The following is an 18,424-nucleotide window of genomic DNA, read 5'->3' as shown; positions in this document are numbered from 1 at the left end:
GCAATCTGAAGTAAGACTTTATTGCATACATGGGTGGAGTGATTCTCACTCCTTGTGAGGTAGGGAAGCAAGTCTGTAGCAGGAGGCTAGCCCTCTCGGGTGTCACTCTGAGAGTGAAGTAGGTGGTGATAAGTCCCCTACCAGGCTGCTGCCTGCTGGACCCCATGCCCCTAATTCCCACCCTCCTCCCAGCAAGAAGAACCTTGGGGTGAATACTCCCTACCCCCTTCAGAGAAGGGGCCTTTATGTGGCTTGAAAGCGGGGGTTGATGGTTGTCGTGATGGCGCTTTTGTAGAGAGGATTTCTGTCCTGCAGGAAGAAGTTGGAAATGGTGAGTAAAAAGTTCTGGGACATCTTTATGTAATCCTAAGAGCCAACCTAGAACTTGAGCCAGATCCCAGGAACCTATGGAAATTAGCAGAGGAATGGGACAGGCTGCATACACCTAGGTGCGGGAGGTGGGGCCTTGGTGGGAAGAGTCAGAGCTGAGGGTGGAAAGAGAAAGCAGGAAGCAAAGAGGGTCTAACCAAGGGAAGCAGGTAAAACCCAGCCCGGTGGACTACAGGGCAGTCACCTGCTTCCAGTTGAGCTGCTGCTGCTCCTTCTCAAAGCGACTGTATTCTCGGCGGTCATAGATTTCCACTGAGAGCCGGTAAGCCAGGACCAATCCCAGTCCCACTGCCACAATACCCCCCACGCAGCCTAGCACAATGGCCAAGGTGTGGTCTGCTCCCTCTGGGGATGAAACAAAGACATGGGGCTAGGGCAGAGAGATTGATCAACAGTTGCCCGCACTGTGTGTATGGCAACTAGCCCTACCTGTCATTAAAAACAAAGGGAACCCAACAGGGTCATCTTCAGTGCCCAGTTCCTTAATCTCCACTTGCTCCGTTGCCTCTACTTCTGCCTGGATTCACAGCTCTGCTTCAATCTCTAGCCTGGTTCTATATCTTTACCTCCCCAACCTGAGCTCTGAGGCCCTACCCATCAAACTTCAGGGCTCCATTTGGCATTTCCAAGGCATCCCTGCCTACTTACTCTGTTGGGGTCGCACTCTCAGCATGACCCTGCCTTCACCTTCATCCTCCACCAGGAAGAAGAACAGCTGGTTGTCCAGGGTCCTCTCTTTGCACCAGCCATCATCCAGGATAGGGTCCAAAGCCAGAGTCACGTTGGTATGGGCACAAGCCATGCTGCAATTGGTGGCCAGGGGACCAGTCCCAAAGGCCCTACACTCTGCACAGTCCCTGTCCAGTAGATAGCAAAAAACTGGGCAGTTGTCACCCACACCACATGCAGGAAAGCAGTCAGGTGGCAGTGGCTCAGTGAGCCCCATGTGCCTCTGCTCCCAAAATACAAGACCTGAGGCCTCACCTGTGTCTCTCGCATGGTGTCTTGCAGCTTGGGCATTGATCACATAGGGTACCGTAGTAGCCGTCGAAACACTGGCAGCGGTTGCATTTGCAATGTCCGTGCCCACTGCAGAGCTTTCCCTCAGGACTGACACAGCCATCCATGTACCCACTGCACTCACACGCTTTGCCCGTGTGGTTGGCGTGACAGTGACACACTCCACATTGGCAGTGGCCAAAGCCTGGAGCACAGTTATGCACATGGTGACTACTGTATTCCCCACACACAGTGGACACCACAGCCTAGAGCTGACCTGCGCCTGTGCATTCAGGTCCCTCCCAGGCATGCCAGATACATGTTCTAACTCCTACACCAAAAACTCAACACTCGCCCTTAGTACTTTGAAGGGCCCAGAAGCAAAATACCCTTGGGAGAGCTACTCTGATCCTCCCTTCCAAAAGTCCCCAGGTACCTCCACAGAGGATGCCCTCATGTCGCTCACAGCTGGCATCATCACACTCGCACAGGCGCCCAGAGCTCTGTCCACTGCAGCTACAGCGTCCACACTGGCACTGTCCCTTCCCGCTGCACAAGGGCCCTGTCCCATTGGGGCCCCGGCACCCAGATTCCAGATCTGGGGAGGACAGCTCAGCCTCAGAGCACTCACAGAACCGACCCAGGCGGCCTGGGGCACAGCTGGGAGGGGAAGGAAGGGGAGGAAAAGGTGGGTCAGAGTTTGAATATCACTTGACCTGTCTTTCCTGGGACCCTCTAAACCCAAGGTCTCACAAGAGTTGGAGATAGATAACTGAAGGGATGTGGAATATAGTGAAGTACCAAGGAGAAGAGCAGAGGGAGTCCTGGTGGAGGGGAGGGTCTCAGCATATCTGGAAAGCTTCAGGAGATGAAAATCAGGGTGCAGTCTAGGGATGTCTAGAAAAATTTGTCTAGAGGTGTCAGTGAAAGGATGGAAGGCAGAGGAGGAGGAATACAGGGGCTGTACTTGTGGGGAGCCATGTAGGTAAAGGGAAGCTAGAGGCCCTCACCTGCACACCCCACATTGTAGATGCCCCTGACCATCACTGCAGTGGGGAGCTGGGAGCTGGGTGTCACCGCAATTACAATCACACAGTGTATGCAACTCCACAGTCAGCTCCTCTGAGAAGCCAAGAGCTCGGAACCTCAGAAGATGAGGCTCTTGGAGGCAGCGGGTAGCTTGGAGAGTAACCAAAAAATTCACCTGAGGGCAGGATGGGCAGAAATCAGACTAAGCTCCATGCGTGCTTCCGTGTACACACTCACACACACACCAAACCTATTGACCATCCAGAACCCTACTCCTTAGTAAAATAAGGTACAGGGTCATGCTAGCACCCATCTCCTAGCAACATGCTTGAGGAACTAGTCATTAAACCCCTTCAGAAAGGGTGGATAGAGGACTACCCCAAGTTTTTGTATTGTTTTCTGTGCCTGCCCTCTATCTTTTCCTGCCTTTCTCAATTTCTCACTCCACCTCACTGCCTTTCTCAATTTCTCACTCCACCTCAACTTCTTTCCTTCTGCCTATCTTTTTTTTTAGAGAGAGGAAGGGAGACAGAAACAGCAATTTGTTGTTCCAGTTACTTTTTATAATGTTTTTTTAAATATATTTTTATTGTTTTGTTTGTTTTTTAAGAGAGAGGAAGGGAGAGAGAGAAACATCAATGTGAGAGAGATACATCAATAGGCTGCTTCCTGCATTCCTCCTACTGGGGATCAAGCCTGCAACCCAGGTATATGCCCTGACTGGGAATAGAACCTGCAACCCTGGCATATGGGGACAACCCTCTAACCCAGTGGTCCTCAACCTTCCTAATGCCACGACCCTTTAATACAGTTCCTCATGTTGTATGTGGGCATATCTGCATGTGGGCGGACCCGCTGGAGGGGGATAGAGGAGCGGAGTCTCAGTTCCTAAGACCATCGGAAATAAGTGTTTTCCGATGGTCTTAGGCGACCCCTGTGAAAGGGTCGTTCCACCCCCAAAGGGGTTGAGAACCGCTGCTAACCAAATGAGCTACCCGGCCAGGGCCCCTTCTGCTTATATCTTGACTGGCGCTCACCATCTGGTTGATTCGGACGTGGTTGCACTGGCCCCGGTCCCCAGCCTCACCATCCCTCTTCTCATGGCCCCCACACTGAGATTCGTAAGAGATATGGACCCCTGGAGGGAGTGGAGAGTGTTCAAGTGTCACAGTAGATGACAGACTCTGTGGGAAGAAAATGAGTAACCACATGAAGGCAGGGCTCTGACCCCATCTCATGCCCTCTCCAGCCATTCCAAATTCCGCCAGAACCCTGCCCTAAGCCCCCTTGGGGCTCCTTCCGTTCTGCCTAGTCTGAAGGCATTTCTGGAAGAAGGACCTGTGAGGGGAGTGCAGGGGCGTCTGAGGCCTCTAACAGCAGTTCAGTACAGCTGCAGCAAGGGCCTGCTGGGGTCAGGGACTGGCCAGGCACTGTAAACATGCAGTGGCTGTGTTTTCAAATCCCAAATCAGAACATATAACCTGTGTACATGCAAGGTCTAAAGGGCAATCTCCCAGACTTTGTCCTGGAAAATATGATACTGTCTCCAATTTTCTCACTGTGGTTTTAGAAATGGTCCCTGTCATCAAGAAGCCTACAGTCTAGTTACAGAGATTAGACCTAAACCCAAGAAACACTTGGGAATTTTTATGGTTCCTTCTACCTGAAAAGTTCTATGGTTCCTGTGAAGAATGTCTGAAGTGTTTATAAGCTCAATGAAAGCAGGCTCTAGATGTTACATTCTTTTTTTTCATCCTCACTGGAGGACATTTTTCCATTCTTTGTTCAGATAGAGCAGGAGGGAGAGAGGAAGAGCACTGGCCTGTGGTCCAGAGAGACTCGGGTTTGGTTCCCGCTGAGGGCACATATATCTTGGTTGCAGTTTGTCACCAGCCTTGGTTGGGTCGTGCGGGTGGCAACCACTCAATGTGTCCCTTTCACGTTGATGTTTCTCTCTCTTTCTTCCTCTCTCTTTCTCCCACTCTATCTGAACAAAAAAAATGTCCTCGGGTGAGGATTAAAAAAAAAAGAATTATGAATGTAAGATTGAGTGAGTGAATGAACTATTAATGACAGCCATGTACAAACTGCAGGTAGGAGCTGTGGAATGTTACCCAAAAAACGATTATTCCCTCTTAGCTCTGCCACCCCTCCTGAGGGCACCTTCCCACCTTGCCCCAGTGTCCACCCTCACCATTCCCCCACCCTGGCTCCTCACATTATAAGCGTCCATGATGAGCTGTACCACATTGCTGGAGTTGTCACTCAGCTCGCCCACTACAGATTTAGGAATCAGCTTACTCAGCTCCTGAATTATGAGGAGTTGAGGGAAATGGTGGGTCACAACTCCAGAGGAATGGGCTTCTGGGAGTCTGGAAGGAGGGCATATGGGGGAGAGGAGAGTAGGTCTTTGAGGGACTTGCGGAAGTTTCAGGGTGAGAGGGACTGCCATTCAGACAGTTCTCACCTGGTACACAGGCAGTGTAGCACTGGTAACAGCAAAAATGGGCTGGATGTTTGCTGCAGAGAGAGCCTGGGCTACCTGTCCCACAGAGGGGTAGTCCTGGAGCAGGGAATGGGAATAAGGTGAGCCCCACAGGTCCTCCACAACATGCAAGATGCCCTCAGCCCAGGAAATCCAGGAACATGACGTCCACCAGCTAGAGGAGCCCTGGGGGCTTGGCAAGGGATGGAGGGGCTAGGGAGTCTGAGCAGGGCTGGAGAACTGCTGGTGAAAACAGCAGGGTGGTTAAGGGTAAGTAGATGAAGCTGGGGGATGGGGGTCCTGGGAGGAGAGGGGGTGTGGCTCAGATGGGGCGGGGCTAAAGGAGGGTGGGGACTCACAAACTCTGGGCTGCGACTGTAGAGGCCATTGCTGTCCAAGTGGCAGTGCCCATCACTGGGCATGAAAATACCACCCAACTTTCCATCTCCAGCTGTGTGGAATGTGTCATCCGAAGTGAACACCAGCAGCCGAGACACGTTTCTCCAGCCAATCTGCTCCTGGAGTGGGGTGGGGGTAGGCTGTGCACCTGGGCATGGCCCTTGAGCCACCCCAGACAGCAATGTGAGCCAAGGATTTGGCCAGCCTCATTCTGAGTCAGTTTGTCTATACCTCTGCCTCCAGCTCCTTGCTTTTTTTCTCTAGCCCCAGTGCAGGGTTGCTGCTAGTGGAAGCCTTCTTGTGAATTAGAAAAACTTGCCTCTTCCTCAAGATATTTTACTCCAATTTACTTGGAAATTGTCAAAATAAATATGCAAACAACAGTGACTATGATACAAATGGCACCCCCTAGAATTGTGTACTGCACAACCACAGGTGGCAGTCTTGGCCCCAAACAGTCCTTCAGATTCAGATCCCTGCCCCATCTCCTCACCTGGCAGAGTGCAGCCTGTAGAATGGCATCAAAGCCACCTTCAGGTGAGTCCAGGTTGCCAGACACACTCTGGCGCCCCACCTCCCGCTCGAAGGCCTTAGCATCCCCGGTCAGGGACAGCACATGGTGAAAGCTGAAGGGTGGTTGGCAGCGCTCCAGCCGGGTGGGACAGGGGTGGCGCAGCTTGGAGGGCACTGTGCTCACAAAGGGCAGCACCGTTTTGTCCACGAAGGAGCCAAAGCCTGGGAGGGGGAAGGCATGAAAGCTGTGCCCTAAGTCACCAAACATTAGCAGGATGGAAAGGCCACTGCTGAGGACTAGGAAGGGAGGAGTCCGTGGGGGTGGGGAGGTTGATCCTAGAGGAGGTCATGGGAGCCATGACCTAGAGGGCAGGGTCCCAGTACCTGGCAGAATCCAACAGCTCGGGAAAGTGGGGGAATGGAGGGGATAGGAGGACACAATGGGGGTCGCTCAGGGGTTTCCTGAAAGCCGAGGAAGAAGGTGGGGTGTAGTAGCAGCATGAGGCAAAGGATGGGATCGTAAACAGAAAATAGATGAGCACAGAATGTGCAGCCAGGGACAGTGGCATTTAGACCTTGTCCAAGAGATACAGGGCTGAGACAGTGGTACCAGGGCAATATCCGAGATGTTAGGTCCAGGGCACTGCCTGACTCCTGGGAGCTGTCTGAACACAGTCTCTCCAGACTCTGGGTCTCAGTTACCCTTCCTGTAAACAGTGGTCCTACTGGGCCCCTCCCCTCTTCTCCCCTCCCCTCCCCCTCCCCCTCAGTTTTTATTATTGAAAGTATTAAAAATGTCCTCCCTTTTCTTCCCCCATTGATCCCCTCCTCCCCGCTCCCCTGGGCAGTTTCTTAAATCCCCTGCAGCTCTGACCTAGAAGATAGATGCCTTCGAGAAGAAATGTCAGCAACCTGTGACCTGTTAAGAACTGGGAGATGCCCTGGCCGGTTTGGCTCAGCGGTTAGAGCGTCGGCCTGCGGTCCGGAGAGACCCGGGTTCGGTTCCCGCTAAGGGCACGTACTTCGGTTGCAGTTTGTCCCCGGCCCTGGTTGGTCGTGTGGGTGGCAGCCACTCGATGTGTCCCTTCACGTCGATGTTTCTCTCTCTCTCTCCCTCCCACTCTATCTGTACAAAAAATGGAAAAATACCCTCGGGTGAGGATAAAAAAAAAAAAAAAAAAAAAAGAACTGGGAGAGGGCAAGTGGGCCCTTGTGTGCCCAGGAGGTTGGCAGAGGCTAAGGCAGTGGTTGAAGTTAGAGGCAGAGGGCTAGCAGGTGGTGGGGCGGCGTTGCACTCACCGATACGCACAGAATGGGTGACCTCCTGCAGTCGCACGAGCAGGGCGTGCCCGAGCTGGCGCACGAACTCCAGGTCGTCCTTCATGGAGTAGCTCAGGTCCATAAGGTAGTACAGGTCCACAGGGTACCCCTCCGCACGGAGGAAGCGGACCCGGAGCTGCAGGGGCTCCCCTTGGGGGCAGAGCGATGGGGGTCAGCAGGGCCCATTCGGATCGGCGCCCAGACCTGCTGGGGCCCTACCGCCCCTCACTCACCCGGACGCAGTGTGACCCGCACCCGCTGCGGAGCCAGCTGGATGGACCCCTCGCCCCGGGTGCCCTGGCTGAGCGGCTCATCCTGCAGCACCTCCAGCTGGCCTCGGGGCTCCTCCAGCTCGCCCGGGGAGCAACCCCGAGCCAGCAGCTCCTCACGCCGGGCGCAGCGCCGCTCCTCCGCTTCTCCGGACGCTGTGAAATTCTGCACCGCAAGGGTGGGCGCGTCGGGGACCCTAATCACCCCCCTTCAGAGCCCCCAACCCTGTTCCCAGTCGGCATTTTCAGCCACTTTTAACCCCTCGGTCAACTCCTTGAGCCCCTCGATTTCCTCCCCTCCCCTTCCTTCCACAACTATCCTTGAACGCCCGGCCTTTCTTCCTTGTCAGAGCCCACTTCCTCCCTTATCTCTACCCCCCTTTTTCCCCGGTCACCTACCCTTCCCCTCCCCCTAGGGCCACAGACTTCCTGTTGAGAATCTCAGGGACCTCACTACCACAAAAAAGGAGGAGCCCTACCTCCTAGTCCAACCTGCCCTGCTTGCTCAGGTGGAAATGGGAAGAGGATCAGACTAAGACTCACAGTTCCTGGGAAGGGGAAAGGATAGGGAGAGAAAAGGAGACCCCATTCCCTCCAGTAGGTCTGGTACCCTCGGGACTGGCTGGGAAGCCACAGAGGAAGGAAATGGTTAGAGTGGCTTCTCAACTGGCCTAGGTGCCAGCCTCTGGTCTGAGGATTGGCAGAGACAGGCATATACCCGACTGCTCCAAGAGCCACCACCTGCCACCTCTGCTCTCTACCTCCTACAGACTGTCTTCCCTTCCCATTGATTGATCTCAGATTCACTATGTGCCTTTTTCCTGGGCCTGCTCAGCCTCTGTAGCCCTGCCCCCTAGTGAGTTTGCCCTGAATTCTTATCTCATGTAAATCTCCCTTTTTCTGTGAGTGCTCTGCCCCACCCCCATCTCAGGCACCCCTCATACTCTGCCACTCCTTGAATCCTGTCTCTTTAAGGCATAAACAAAGAACAGCTTTGTTTGACCAGCCAGAGCTATACCTGCTCCTTACCATCCTTCTTGGCCACTGAGGTAACTCATGCCTTTCCCCCAAACCCACAGGTTTCCAACTCCTTCCCTTCTACCTTCTCAGTCACAGGCTGATACATACTTAGGAACATACCCCTGCTGCCCCCAAACACCGACTCAGAGACCCAATCACACACTTTCCGATATGGATTACCCCTAATGTGATAGTATTTGGAGATAGGGCCTCTGGGAAGAAATTAGGGTTAGATGAGTTTATGAGGGTAGAACCCTCATGATGGGGTTAGTGCCCTTAAAAGAAGAGACACAACAGAGCTTATCTGCAGCCCATCTGAAAGCCAGGAAGAGAGCTTTCTTGAGAAACCAAATCTGTTGACACTTAGCCTTGGACTTTCCAGCCTCCAGAACTGTGAGAAATAAATTCCTGTTGTTTAAGCCACCCAGTCAATAGTATTTTGTTATGGTAGCCCGAACTGACACTTTCTCACACGTGTGCATGCACAATAGGTCACTCTACCTATGCACAAGTATGTGTTCCCAACAAGAACACACTTCTTTCAAATTCATAGTCACAAATCTTGTCCATATATACACAAATACACAATACAGACATACGCGTACATGCACAGGAATCCTATGTGCACCAACTCAGTCGTGCACAGGACTGCAGAGTATACCCAGGAAAATCACACGTGCTCACACAATCATGCACATATATCCAGGCTGCACATACACCTACACATGGCTTAAAGGCCATGGGCCCATTTTTACCAGTTGCTTGCACCATGCACAGCTTGGATGTGAGAGGATGCACTTCTGGCAGGAGGGCGCTGGCTGGCAGGATCCTGGCAGGGACAGATCAGGATCCCCCCATTCTGGGGCTTCCCCTGGGGATGAGATCTTGGCATCCAGTTCATTCTCACTTCTGCTCAGAACCAGCAGGAAAACAAGAACCATTGACAAAGCAACCATGGTCTGTAATAGGATATAAAGGGGGACATGTGGGTCATTAGGGAGGAGCCCCGCTAACCTCTCAGTCCTCTAAACTTAGCCTGTGTTTGTCACTCTCAAAACTCTACCCCAACACTTCTTTTTTCTTTATTGATTTTAGAGAGAGAGGAAGGGAAAGGGAGAGATAGAAACATTAGTGAGAGAGAACATTGATTGGCCACCTCCTGCATGCCCCGCACTGGGGATTGGGCCCACAACCTGGGTATGTGCCCTGACCGTGAATCTAACCAAGGACTTCTTGGTGCATGGGTTGACGCTCAACCACTGAGCTACACTGGCTGGGCTCTACCCCAACTCTTTATCTCCCCTCATAGTTTCACTTCTCCCTGTTGGAGTCAGCAGTTTCTTCAAAATGGCAGGAAGGAGCAAGTACCAGACCATGGTAGGGTCCTTGAAGAAGACCTGTCCATCCTGTGTGCAGACATCAAGAGGCCAGGGTGGGCGAAATGGCCTAGCCAGGAGTCTGGGGATGGGGCCTGGAGGTCTACACACAGGTCTGTTCACCAAGATTCCAAGCCATAGTGGAAATAGACCAAACGGGAAACAGACCAGATCCTGGTCCTGTCTCAGTCACTCTTTGGCTATGTGGCAAGTCACACTTTCTCTCTGGGCCTTAGTTTGCACATCTGTAAAGTAAGGGTGTTGAATAATCTGACACCTCTTGTAGCTTTTATAATCTTGGATTCCGTATAAGGGAAGAGGGTCAGAGGCTCCAAGTAAAGGGGGAAAGTCAGGGAGTACGAATGAGAAGAAAGAAAGCTGGAGCAGATGAGGGAGTATGTGAAAGAGGCAAGGCAGGTTAGCTGTATTTCATTGACGTGGTAGCAATAAAAATAAAGATTAGATCATAAGAACTTTCTAAAGGTCTGGGATAACGGAGGAGGGAAGGGGGGCGAGGGGAGGGGGAAGTAAAATTTTCTCTTTGCAAAGGGAATCGAGAGTGGAGAGAGAACTTGAAGGCAGGGTAATTCCTGGAATGACCTCTAAGGAATACCAGGCAAATTTATGATAAAAAAAAACAAAAACTTATTAATGAAAAATTGAATAGACAACCCATTACCATGCTTCAAAAATCAAAAGGTTCAATCCCAATGACCTTTTATTTTACAGAAATGGAAAAGCTAATTCTAAATTCATATGTCATTGCATGAATAGCCAAAACAACGTTGAAAAAGAACAAAGTAGGAAGGCTCACACTTCCCAATGTCTAGGACAGTGTGGTGCTGGCACAGGACAGGAATAGAATTGAGAGTCCAGGAATAGATCGATCCATGTGTGGTCAGTTGATTTTCAACAAAGGTGCCAAACCATTCAATAAGGGAAAATTATTGGGATGACTGGATATCCACATGTAAAATAATGGAGGTGGACTCCGACCTCACAACACACACAAAAATTAACTGAAAGTGAATCAAAGGTCTAAGAAAGTGCTTAAACTATAAACTCTTAGGAGAAAATATAGGAGTAAATCTTTATGATTTTGGACCTGAAAATGGATTCTTAGCTATGACATCAAAAGCACAAGCAACAGCACTGGACAGTTTTGCTCAGCGGTTAGAGCATTGGCCTGCGGTCCAGAGAAACCCAGGTTCGGTTCCCGCTAAAGGAGCATACTTCGGTTGCAGTTTGTCCCTGGCCCTGGTTGGTCGTGTGGGTGGCAGCCACTCGATGTGTCCCTTTCACGTTGATGTTTCTCTCTCTCTCTCTCTCTCTCTGTTCCTCTCTCTCCCTCCCACTCTACCTGAACAAAAAATGAAAAAATGTCTTTGGGTGAGGATAATAAAAAAAATTAAATTAAAAAAAAAAAGCACAAGCAACAAAAGAAAAAAATAGATAAATTGGACTTCATCAAAATTTATAACTTTTGCCCTGGCCGATTTGGCCCAGCGGTTAGAGCATTGACCTGCGCTCCCAAGAGACCCGGGTTCGGTTCCCACTAAGGGCATATACCTCAGTTGCAGTTTGTCCCCAGCCCTGGTTGGTCGTGGCAGCCACTCGATGTGTCTCTTTCACATCGATGTTTCTCTCTCTCTCTGTTCCTCTCTCTCCCTCCCACTCTACCTGAACAAAAAATGGAAAAATGTCCTCACGTGAGGATAACAAATAAAAAGAAAAAAAAATTTATAACTTTTGTGCATCAAAGGACACTCAAGAGAGTGAAACAATAGGCCACAGAATGGAAGAAATATTTGCAAACCATATATCTGATTAATACCTAGAATGTATAAAGAACCTACAACAGCCCTGGCCGATTTGGCTCAGCGGTTAGAGCATCGGCCTGTGGTCCAGAGAGACCCAGGTTCGGTTCCCACTAAGGGCACGTACCTCAGTTGCAGTTTGTCCCCAGCCCTGGTTGGATCGTGCGGTGCGGGTGGTGACCACTCGATGTGTCCTTTCACATGGATGTTTCTCTCTTACTCTCCCTCCCTCCCACTCTATCTGAACAAAAAATGGAAAAGTGTCTTCGGGTGAGGATAAAAAAAAAAAATAACCTACAACAAAAAGGCAACCCTATTTAAAAATGGGCAAAGGGCCTGCCTGGTGAGGCTCAGTGGCTGGTGTGGAGCATGCAGGAGGCGGCCAGTCGATGTTCTCTCTCATAGATGTTTCTATCTCTCTCTCCCTTTCCTCTCCCTTCCTTTCTCTCTAAAATCAATAAAGGGGAAAAAATGGGCAAATGACGTAAATAAATATTTTTTTAAAGAAGGTAGACAAATGGCCAACAAGCATATGAAAAGATGCTCAATACCATTAGTTGTCAGAGAAATACAAATGAAAACCACAATAAGGTACCACTTCATACTCTAGGATGGCTATAATAAAAAAAAATTTTTTTATCCTCATCCGAGGATTTTTTTTTTTTAATATTTTGTTCAGATAGAGTGGGAGGGAGAGAGAGAGGGAAAAACATCGACGTGAAAGGGACACATCGAGTGGTTGCCACCCACACGACCCAACCAGGGCCAGGGACAAACTGCAACCGAGGTACATGCCCTTAGCGAGAACCAAACCCAGGTCTCTCTGGACCACAGGCTGATGCTCTAACCGCTGAGCCAAACCGGCCAGGGCTAAAAAAAAATTTTTTAAAAAGGAAAATGAATGTTAAAAAGGATAAGGATATAGAGAAAAAGGGACTTCCTTTTTTTATTTCTTGAAAAAGGGACTTTCATTATTGCTGGTGGGAATGTACAATGATGCAACCACTATGGAAAACAGTTTGATGATTCTTCAATAAATTAAAACATAGGCTCTGGCCAATTTGGCTCAGCAGATAGAGCATCAGCCTGTGGACTGAAGGATCGAGGGTTTGATTCTGGTCAAGGGCATGTACCTTGTTGCAGGTTCGACCCAGGCCCTGGTGTCGGGGTTGTGTGGAAGGCAACCAATAAATATGTCTCTCTCATATCCATGTCTCTCTTTATCTCCCCCTCCCTCCCTCTCTTCTACTCTCTCTAAAAATCAATGGAAAAATATCCATTGATTAATAAAAAAAATAAAATAAATTAAAACATAGAATTACCCTATGACCTGACAATTTCACTCCTAGGTGTATTCCTAAAAGAATTGAAAACAGGTGTTCAAACAAAAACTTGTACACGAATGTTCATAGCAGCACTACTTGCAATAGCTAAAAGGTAGAAATAACCCAGTGTCTATCAACTGATGAATGGATAAACAAATATAGTATATTCATACAATGAAATATTATTTGACCATAAAAAGGAATTAAGTACTGACCATGCTACAACATTGATGAACCTTGATAATATGCTGAGTGAACAAAACAGTCACAAAAGACCACATATTGTACGAGTCCATTTATATGAAATAGCCTGACTAAAAAATTCATAGAGAGAGAAAGTAGGTTAGTGGTTCCCAGGTGGTGGGGAGGAGGGAAGGATGGGGAGTGATGGCTTAATGGACAATTCCCTTTTGGGGTGAAGAAAAAGCTCTGGAATTAGATAGTGTTTACGATTTCACAGCATTGTGAATGTACTTAATGCCACTGAACTGTACATTTACAAATGGTTAAAATGATGCGTTGGCCAGTTTGCCTCAGTGGATAGAGTGTTGGCCTACAGACCAATGAGTCCCAGGTTCAATTCTGGTCAAGGGCATGTATCTTGGTTGCAGTTCATCCTGACCCTGGTCAGGGTCGTGACGTGGGCAACCAGTCAGTGTGTTTCTCTCACCTCAATGTTTCTCTCCCTCCCTCCCACTCTATCTGAAGATAAGTAGAAAAATATCCGAGGATGAAGATTTTTAAAAAAATGGTTAAAATGATAAATTTTACATGTATTTTATCACCATATAAAAAATCAAAGTTAAATAAGATAGTAGGAAATCTTCCTGTCATATCCCTCATCTACTTGTTCTACACCCACCTCAAATCAATAACCATCACTTGTCCTGGCCAGTTTTCTCAGTGGTTAGAGCATCGGCCCATGGACCGGAAAGTCCCGGGTTCAGTTCCCGCTAAGGGCGCATACCTCAGTTGCAGTTTGTCCCCAGCCCCTGTTGGGGTCGTGCAGATGGCAACTACTCGATGTGTCTCTCTCACATCGATGTTTCTCTCTCTCTCTTCCTCCCTCTCTCCCTCCTGCTCTATCTGAAGATAAATGCAAAAATGTCCTCAGGTGAGGATAAAAAAAATTAAAAAATAACCATCACTTATTATCATTTGTTCCTTATAGTCTTTCTAGAGATTGTGTAATGCATATACAAATTAATATGAACATGTAGATACATACATGTATTTATACACTTTTATTTTTTTATTTTTTATTTTTTTATCCTCACCCAAGGACATTTTTCCATTTTTTGTTCAGATAGAGTGGGAGGGAGAGAAAGAAAGAGAGAGAGAGAGAGAAACATCGACGTGAAAGAGACACATCGAGTGGTTGCCACCCGCACGACCCAACCAGGGCCGGGGACAAACTGCAACCGAGGTATGTGCCCTTAGCGGGAACCGAACCTGAATCTCTCTGGACCATAGGCCGACGCTCTAACCCTGAGCCAAACCGGCCAGGGCTATTTATACACTTTTAAAAATATTTATATTTATATACTCTTCAAATGGTAGAATCAAGTGATAGAATTCTACAAATGATAGAATACCTTAGGCAGTTTTGCATTTAAAAAAAAATTTTTTTATCCTCACCCAAGGACATTTTTTCCATATTTTGTTCAGATAGAGTTGGAGGGAGGAAGAGAGAGAAACATTGACGTGAAAGGGACACATTGGGGACAAACTGCAACAGAGGTACATGCCCTTAGCGGGAACCGAACCTGGGTCTCTCTGGACCGCAGGCCAACACTCTAACCACTGGGCAAAACTGGTCAAGGCCCATCTTTTTTTTTTTTTTTTTTTAACTACTGTTCTTAGAGATCCTACTACTCAAGAAAATAAAGAACTTCCTTGTTCATTTTTACAGTCCTATTGTGTTCATTACATGGATATATTATTACATTGTAGTTAGTCTCTTATGATGGGGATTTAAATTGTTTCTAATTGTTAACTATTATAAATAATGCTGCAGTAAAATTCATATATTTATCATTTCACATGTGTGCAAGTGAATCTGTAGAATAAATCCCTGGAAGAGGATTTGTAAGGTCAATAAATAGGTATCATTTGTAATATTGCTGAGTACTGCCTAGGTAACCTTCTCAGAGACTGTACTGGTTTACATCCCCATCAGTGGTCTGTGAGAAAGACCAGCTAACTATCATGAAGCATCTGCCTCCTCCTCAGCCTGGACCTAGACTCAAATCCTGATGCTCTGCATGGAGTGTGGGGAAGGGCTGGGTGCCAAGTCGTTGACCACCCTGTCCTGCTCCCCACCACCTGTGACCTCAGGCATAGACTATATATGTAACAGAGGCTCCACCCTCCTGTGAGAGGCCAGCCCAGCGCTCAGCCTCAGTGTAACCTCAGCCTTGCTGTTCTGCACGCCTGTGGTTGGGGAGGCTGGAGATGCTGCAGCACAAAGCCCACATTTGACTCATCTCTCCTAGGTGGGGCCCCCATAGCACACTGGTTCCCCAGATAGGACAAACTCACCCCAGTGCCCTGGACAGCCCACCCCAGTGCCCTTCAAATTCCCCCTCCCCTATGTTTTCCCCTCCTTATGGATACATGACCCGCCAATTCTCTTAATCTGCCTTGCTCTCCTCTTCCTATTAAAAAAAAATTTTTAATGTCTTGAATTGATTTTTAGAGAGAGAAGAAGGGAGAGGGAGAGAGAAATAGAAACATTGATAAGAGAAAGAAGCATCAACATCGATTGGCTGCCTCCTGCACATCCCCCACCGGGGATAGAGCTTGCAACGCAGGCATGTGCCCTGACCAGGAATCAAACCAGCGACCCCTTGGTGCATGGGTCAACACTCAACCGCTGAGCCACACGAGCTGGGCTCTATTCAAAAATTTGATTATATTTCTGCTGCTTTTCTCTTCTTCACAGTTCTTTGTTTTGCTGCTTTTTCTCTCTGATCCTAACCATAGGATGTCAGAACCTTTTACTTCCACCCCCCCTTTCTACAAATGGAAACCTGAATCCTAGAGTGGTAAGTGACTTGCCCAAGGTCACACAGTGCACTAGAGACAGAACAGGGAATGAGACAGGTCAGGCCCCGTCCCTGGTTGGTTTGCTGCTTTCCTTCCCTCCAACCCAAGCACCATCATTGCCAAAATCAGTGCCCTCTCCTCAAGTAGCCCCAATGGACTCTACCTAATTTTCTGTCTCTTTCCATGGCAAGGGAGTCTTCTTTAGTCTCCCTTCTCTCCCTCTGTGGTGGTCCCATTTTCCTGGACTCAATTCTGACTCCAATATACATCCTACTGTTCCCTGAACAGCTGAGAAACAGCAGTTTCCCAATCCATCCAGATCTTCCCAAGTCAAGCAGAATCCTCTGCTGTCCACTCGGAGTCACCAGGAGGAAAGAGAACTGAGCCACTGGGCTAGTCTCCCAGGAGTGTGAGACCTGTGGCCAAGGTGCCACAGAGGAGGCCTAAGCTGAGCACCCCTCCTACTCCCCACCCCCCACTTCGAGCTCATTAAGCCACAGGGATGACAGCTGGGGAGTAATATTGGGAGAACCCTACCTTGACATAATCCTTGGTCACATGGCAGGCACTCAGATGATAGCACTCAAACATTCCCTCACCTCCCTTTTCTCCCTCCAGCCCCATTCTTGGGAAACTGATGCAAGAAAGATAGGTGGGGAGAAGGAGGGCTCATGAAAGTGGAGGAAGGAACAAGACAGGGCATCTTAGGAATGCAGAAAGGAGTTCAGAACCTTGCTCAAGTTTCAACTGAATCCTGGATGTCTTCAGATCAGAACCCTCTTCCCAGGAGGCTGGCACCAGGGGAGGCCTGGACTAGTAAGGAGAGGCCGGAGGGCTGGGCCCTTACTCACAGGTGCGAGCAGCAGCCTTTCCTCCAGCGGCAGCGGCAGCCTTTGTGTACTGATCTGGGAGGCTGCAGAGGAGGAAGTGACACGCCCAGGGTGGGGGAGACTTGGGGGTTGTGGGGGTGACTGATCTAGAAAGTGGAGCAGATAGGGGTGGAGCTGGGGCAAAGGAGTTATTGATGCAAAGTTCTGGAAGATCATCTATTGAGCACCTAATAGGTTCTGAGTGTATCATGTTGTTATAAATTAATCCTCACAGGAACCTCATGACATAGGTGTTCATAGCTCCCCAGTCCCATCGTTTACATATGTAGAGGCCTAGAGGTAAGGTAGACATTGAGGCTTAGAGGCAACAAAACTACCCAAGGTCACGTTGCTAGCAACTGGCTGGTCTGGGATTGCCTCTCAAGTTGATGATCTCTCTATTTCCTTATACAGGAGCATGGTAGGAAGGAAGGAACGTGGAGGCAGTAAGTACTGTAGAGAGGGGGAAATTAGTGACTATTGTTCATTTTATTATTTTATTTTTATTTAGAATTTTTAACATTTTAATACAGATCAGCGTGTCTGGTTCATTTCAGCTCCTTCACGGCCAAACCTGGGGGCAGGGGCTGCTTCAGCTTCTTGGCCTTCTCGTTGTCCGTGATGACCAAGGTATAGAGGTATCTGCTGCACCGGAGTTTAAACTTCACATTATCCTTATTTTTCTTGATCTTGACAGACTTGGCGTCCTTCCGCCTGGCAGAATGTCCTTGATTTCCTCAATTCTCTGAGGCATGGCTACGAGGCGCGGAGAGCGTGCGGCCGGCACAGCAGCGGCAAGAAGAGAAGAGGAAGAAAAAGAACCGGCTATTGTTCATTTTAAAAACTCAGTACCCACTGTATCATAGTGGGTGCTTAACTACACTGGCTCTGGAGCCAAACTGCCCAAGTTCAAATCCTGGATCTGTATCACTTACTACTTGTGGGACCTTAGGTAAGTTACTTACTCTTCCTGTGGCTATTTTCTCATCTGTCAAGTGTAACTCATAGGATTATCGAGAAGTAAATGAGACAATTCCTATCAATTGTTGAGAAGAAAACCTGGCCCATAGGAAGGACATGATGAGAGAATCAGTGAATGAGAAGTAATGGGGTGAAAAGTAGAGAGGCTTAGAGAAATTTAAGGTCTAGATAGCTGGGAAGTTGGGAGAGAGGCACAGGGCCAGGGCCAGAGAATGAGAATGGGCCAAGGAGCCAAGACAGTAGTGGAGCCTGGGAAAGGGGTGGAGGAGGCCACCTAGAAGCACAGCGCAGGGATGGCAGCTGGAGCCAGGGCAAGGATGAAGCCTAGAGGAAGACGGGGCGATGGAATAAGTCCTCACCTTGGCCCACTCTTAACCGGGGTGGGAGGGGGGGCTTTGAGAAAGAAGTGACATGAGGTCTGTGTCACAGATCTGTCAGAAGGAGCACTCCTTTGGGGCAGGACTAACTGAAGTCTCAATACCTAGCAAAGTGCTCATCTCATAGCAGGTGCTCAGTAAATGGCAGATGGATTATAGGGGGGTAGCTGCTGGGAGGAGCAACTAGGAAGAAGGGGCTACTTCTCT

General features: G+C 48.9%; 1 protein-coding gene and 1 pseudogene across 3 annotated transcripts; both read right to left on the bottom strand.

The window, feature by feature from the left end:
• Positions 1 to 10: 10 nt before the first annotated feature.
• ITGB7 (integrin subunit beta 7) lies at positions 11 to 16,898 on the bottom strand. 3 transcript variants are annotated; one of them, XR_004958361.1, is made up of 15 exons: positions 16,842 to 16,898; positions 9,180 to 9,383; positions 7,369 to 7,570; positions 7,115 to 7,285; positions 5,796 to 6,037; positions 5,263 to 5,421; positions 4,886 to 4,981; positions 4,637 to 4,726; positions 3,456 to 3,602; positions 2,400 to 2,593; positions 1,826 to 2,049; positions 1,375 to 1,594; positions 1,039 to 1,247; positions 575 to 760; positions 11 to 309 (listed from the first exon to the last, which is right to left on the bottom strand). XR_004958361.1 is itself a non-coding variant. In XM_036252679.1 (15 exons), exons 2-15 carry the CDS (start codon positions 9,378 to 9,380, stop codon positions 244 to 246), a joined length of 2,382 nt encoding a protein of 793 aa, XP_036108572.1. In that variant the 5' UTR covers positions 9,381 to 9,383; positions 16,842 to 16,898; the 3' UTR covers positions 11 to 243. The 3 variants fall into 3 exon arrangements, 2 of the variants coding, with proteins under 2 accessions (XP_036108572.1, XP_036108573.1); XM_036252679.1 differs by having other exon boundaries at positions 575 to 735; XM_036252680.1 differs by lacking the exon at positions 16,842 to 16,898 and adding an exon at positions 16,722 to 16,834 and having other exon boundaries at positions 575 to 735.
• A 509-nt stretch (positions 16,899 to 17,407) lies between these two features.
• LOC118624571 lies at positions 17,408 to 17,613 on the bottom strand (annotated as a pseudogene).
• Positions 17,614 to 18,424: the final 811 nt, after the last annotated feature.

This window comes from Molossus molossus, unplaced genomic scaffold (assembly GCF_014108415.1).
Source record: "Molossus molossus isolate mMolMol1 unplaced genomic scaffold, mMolMol1.p scaffold_m16_p_10, whole genome shotgun sequence".
NCBI classification, from domain to species: domain Eukaryota; kingdom Metazoa; phylum Chordata; class Mammalia; order Chiroptera; family Molossidae; genus Molossus; species Molossus molossus.
This window is presented reverse-complemented; position numbering and strand designations above follow the sequence as displayed.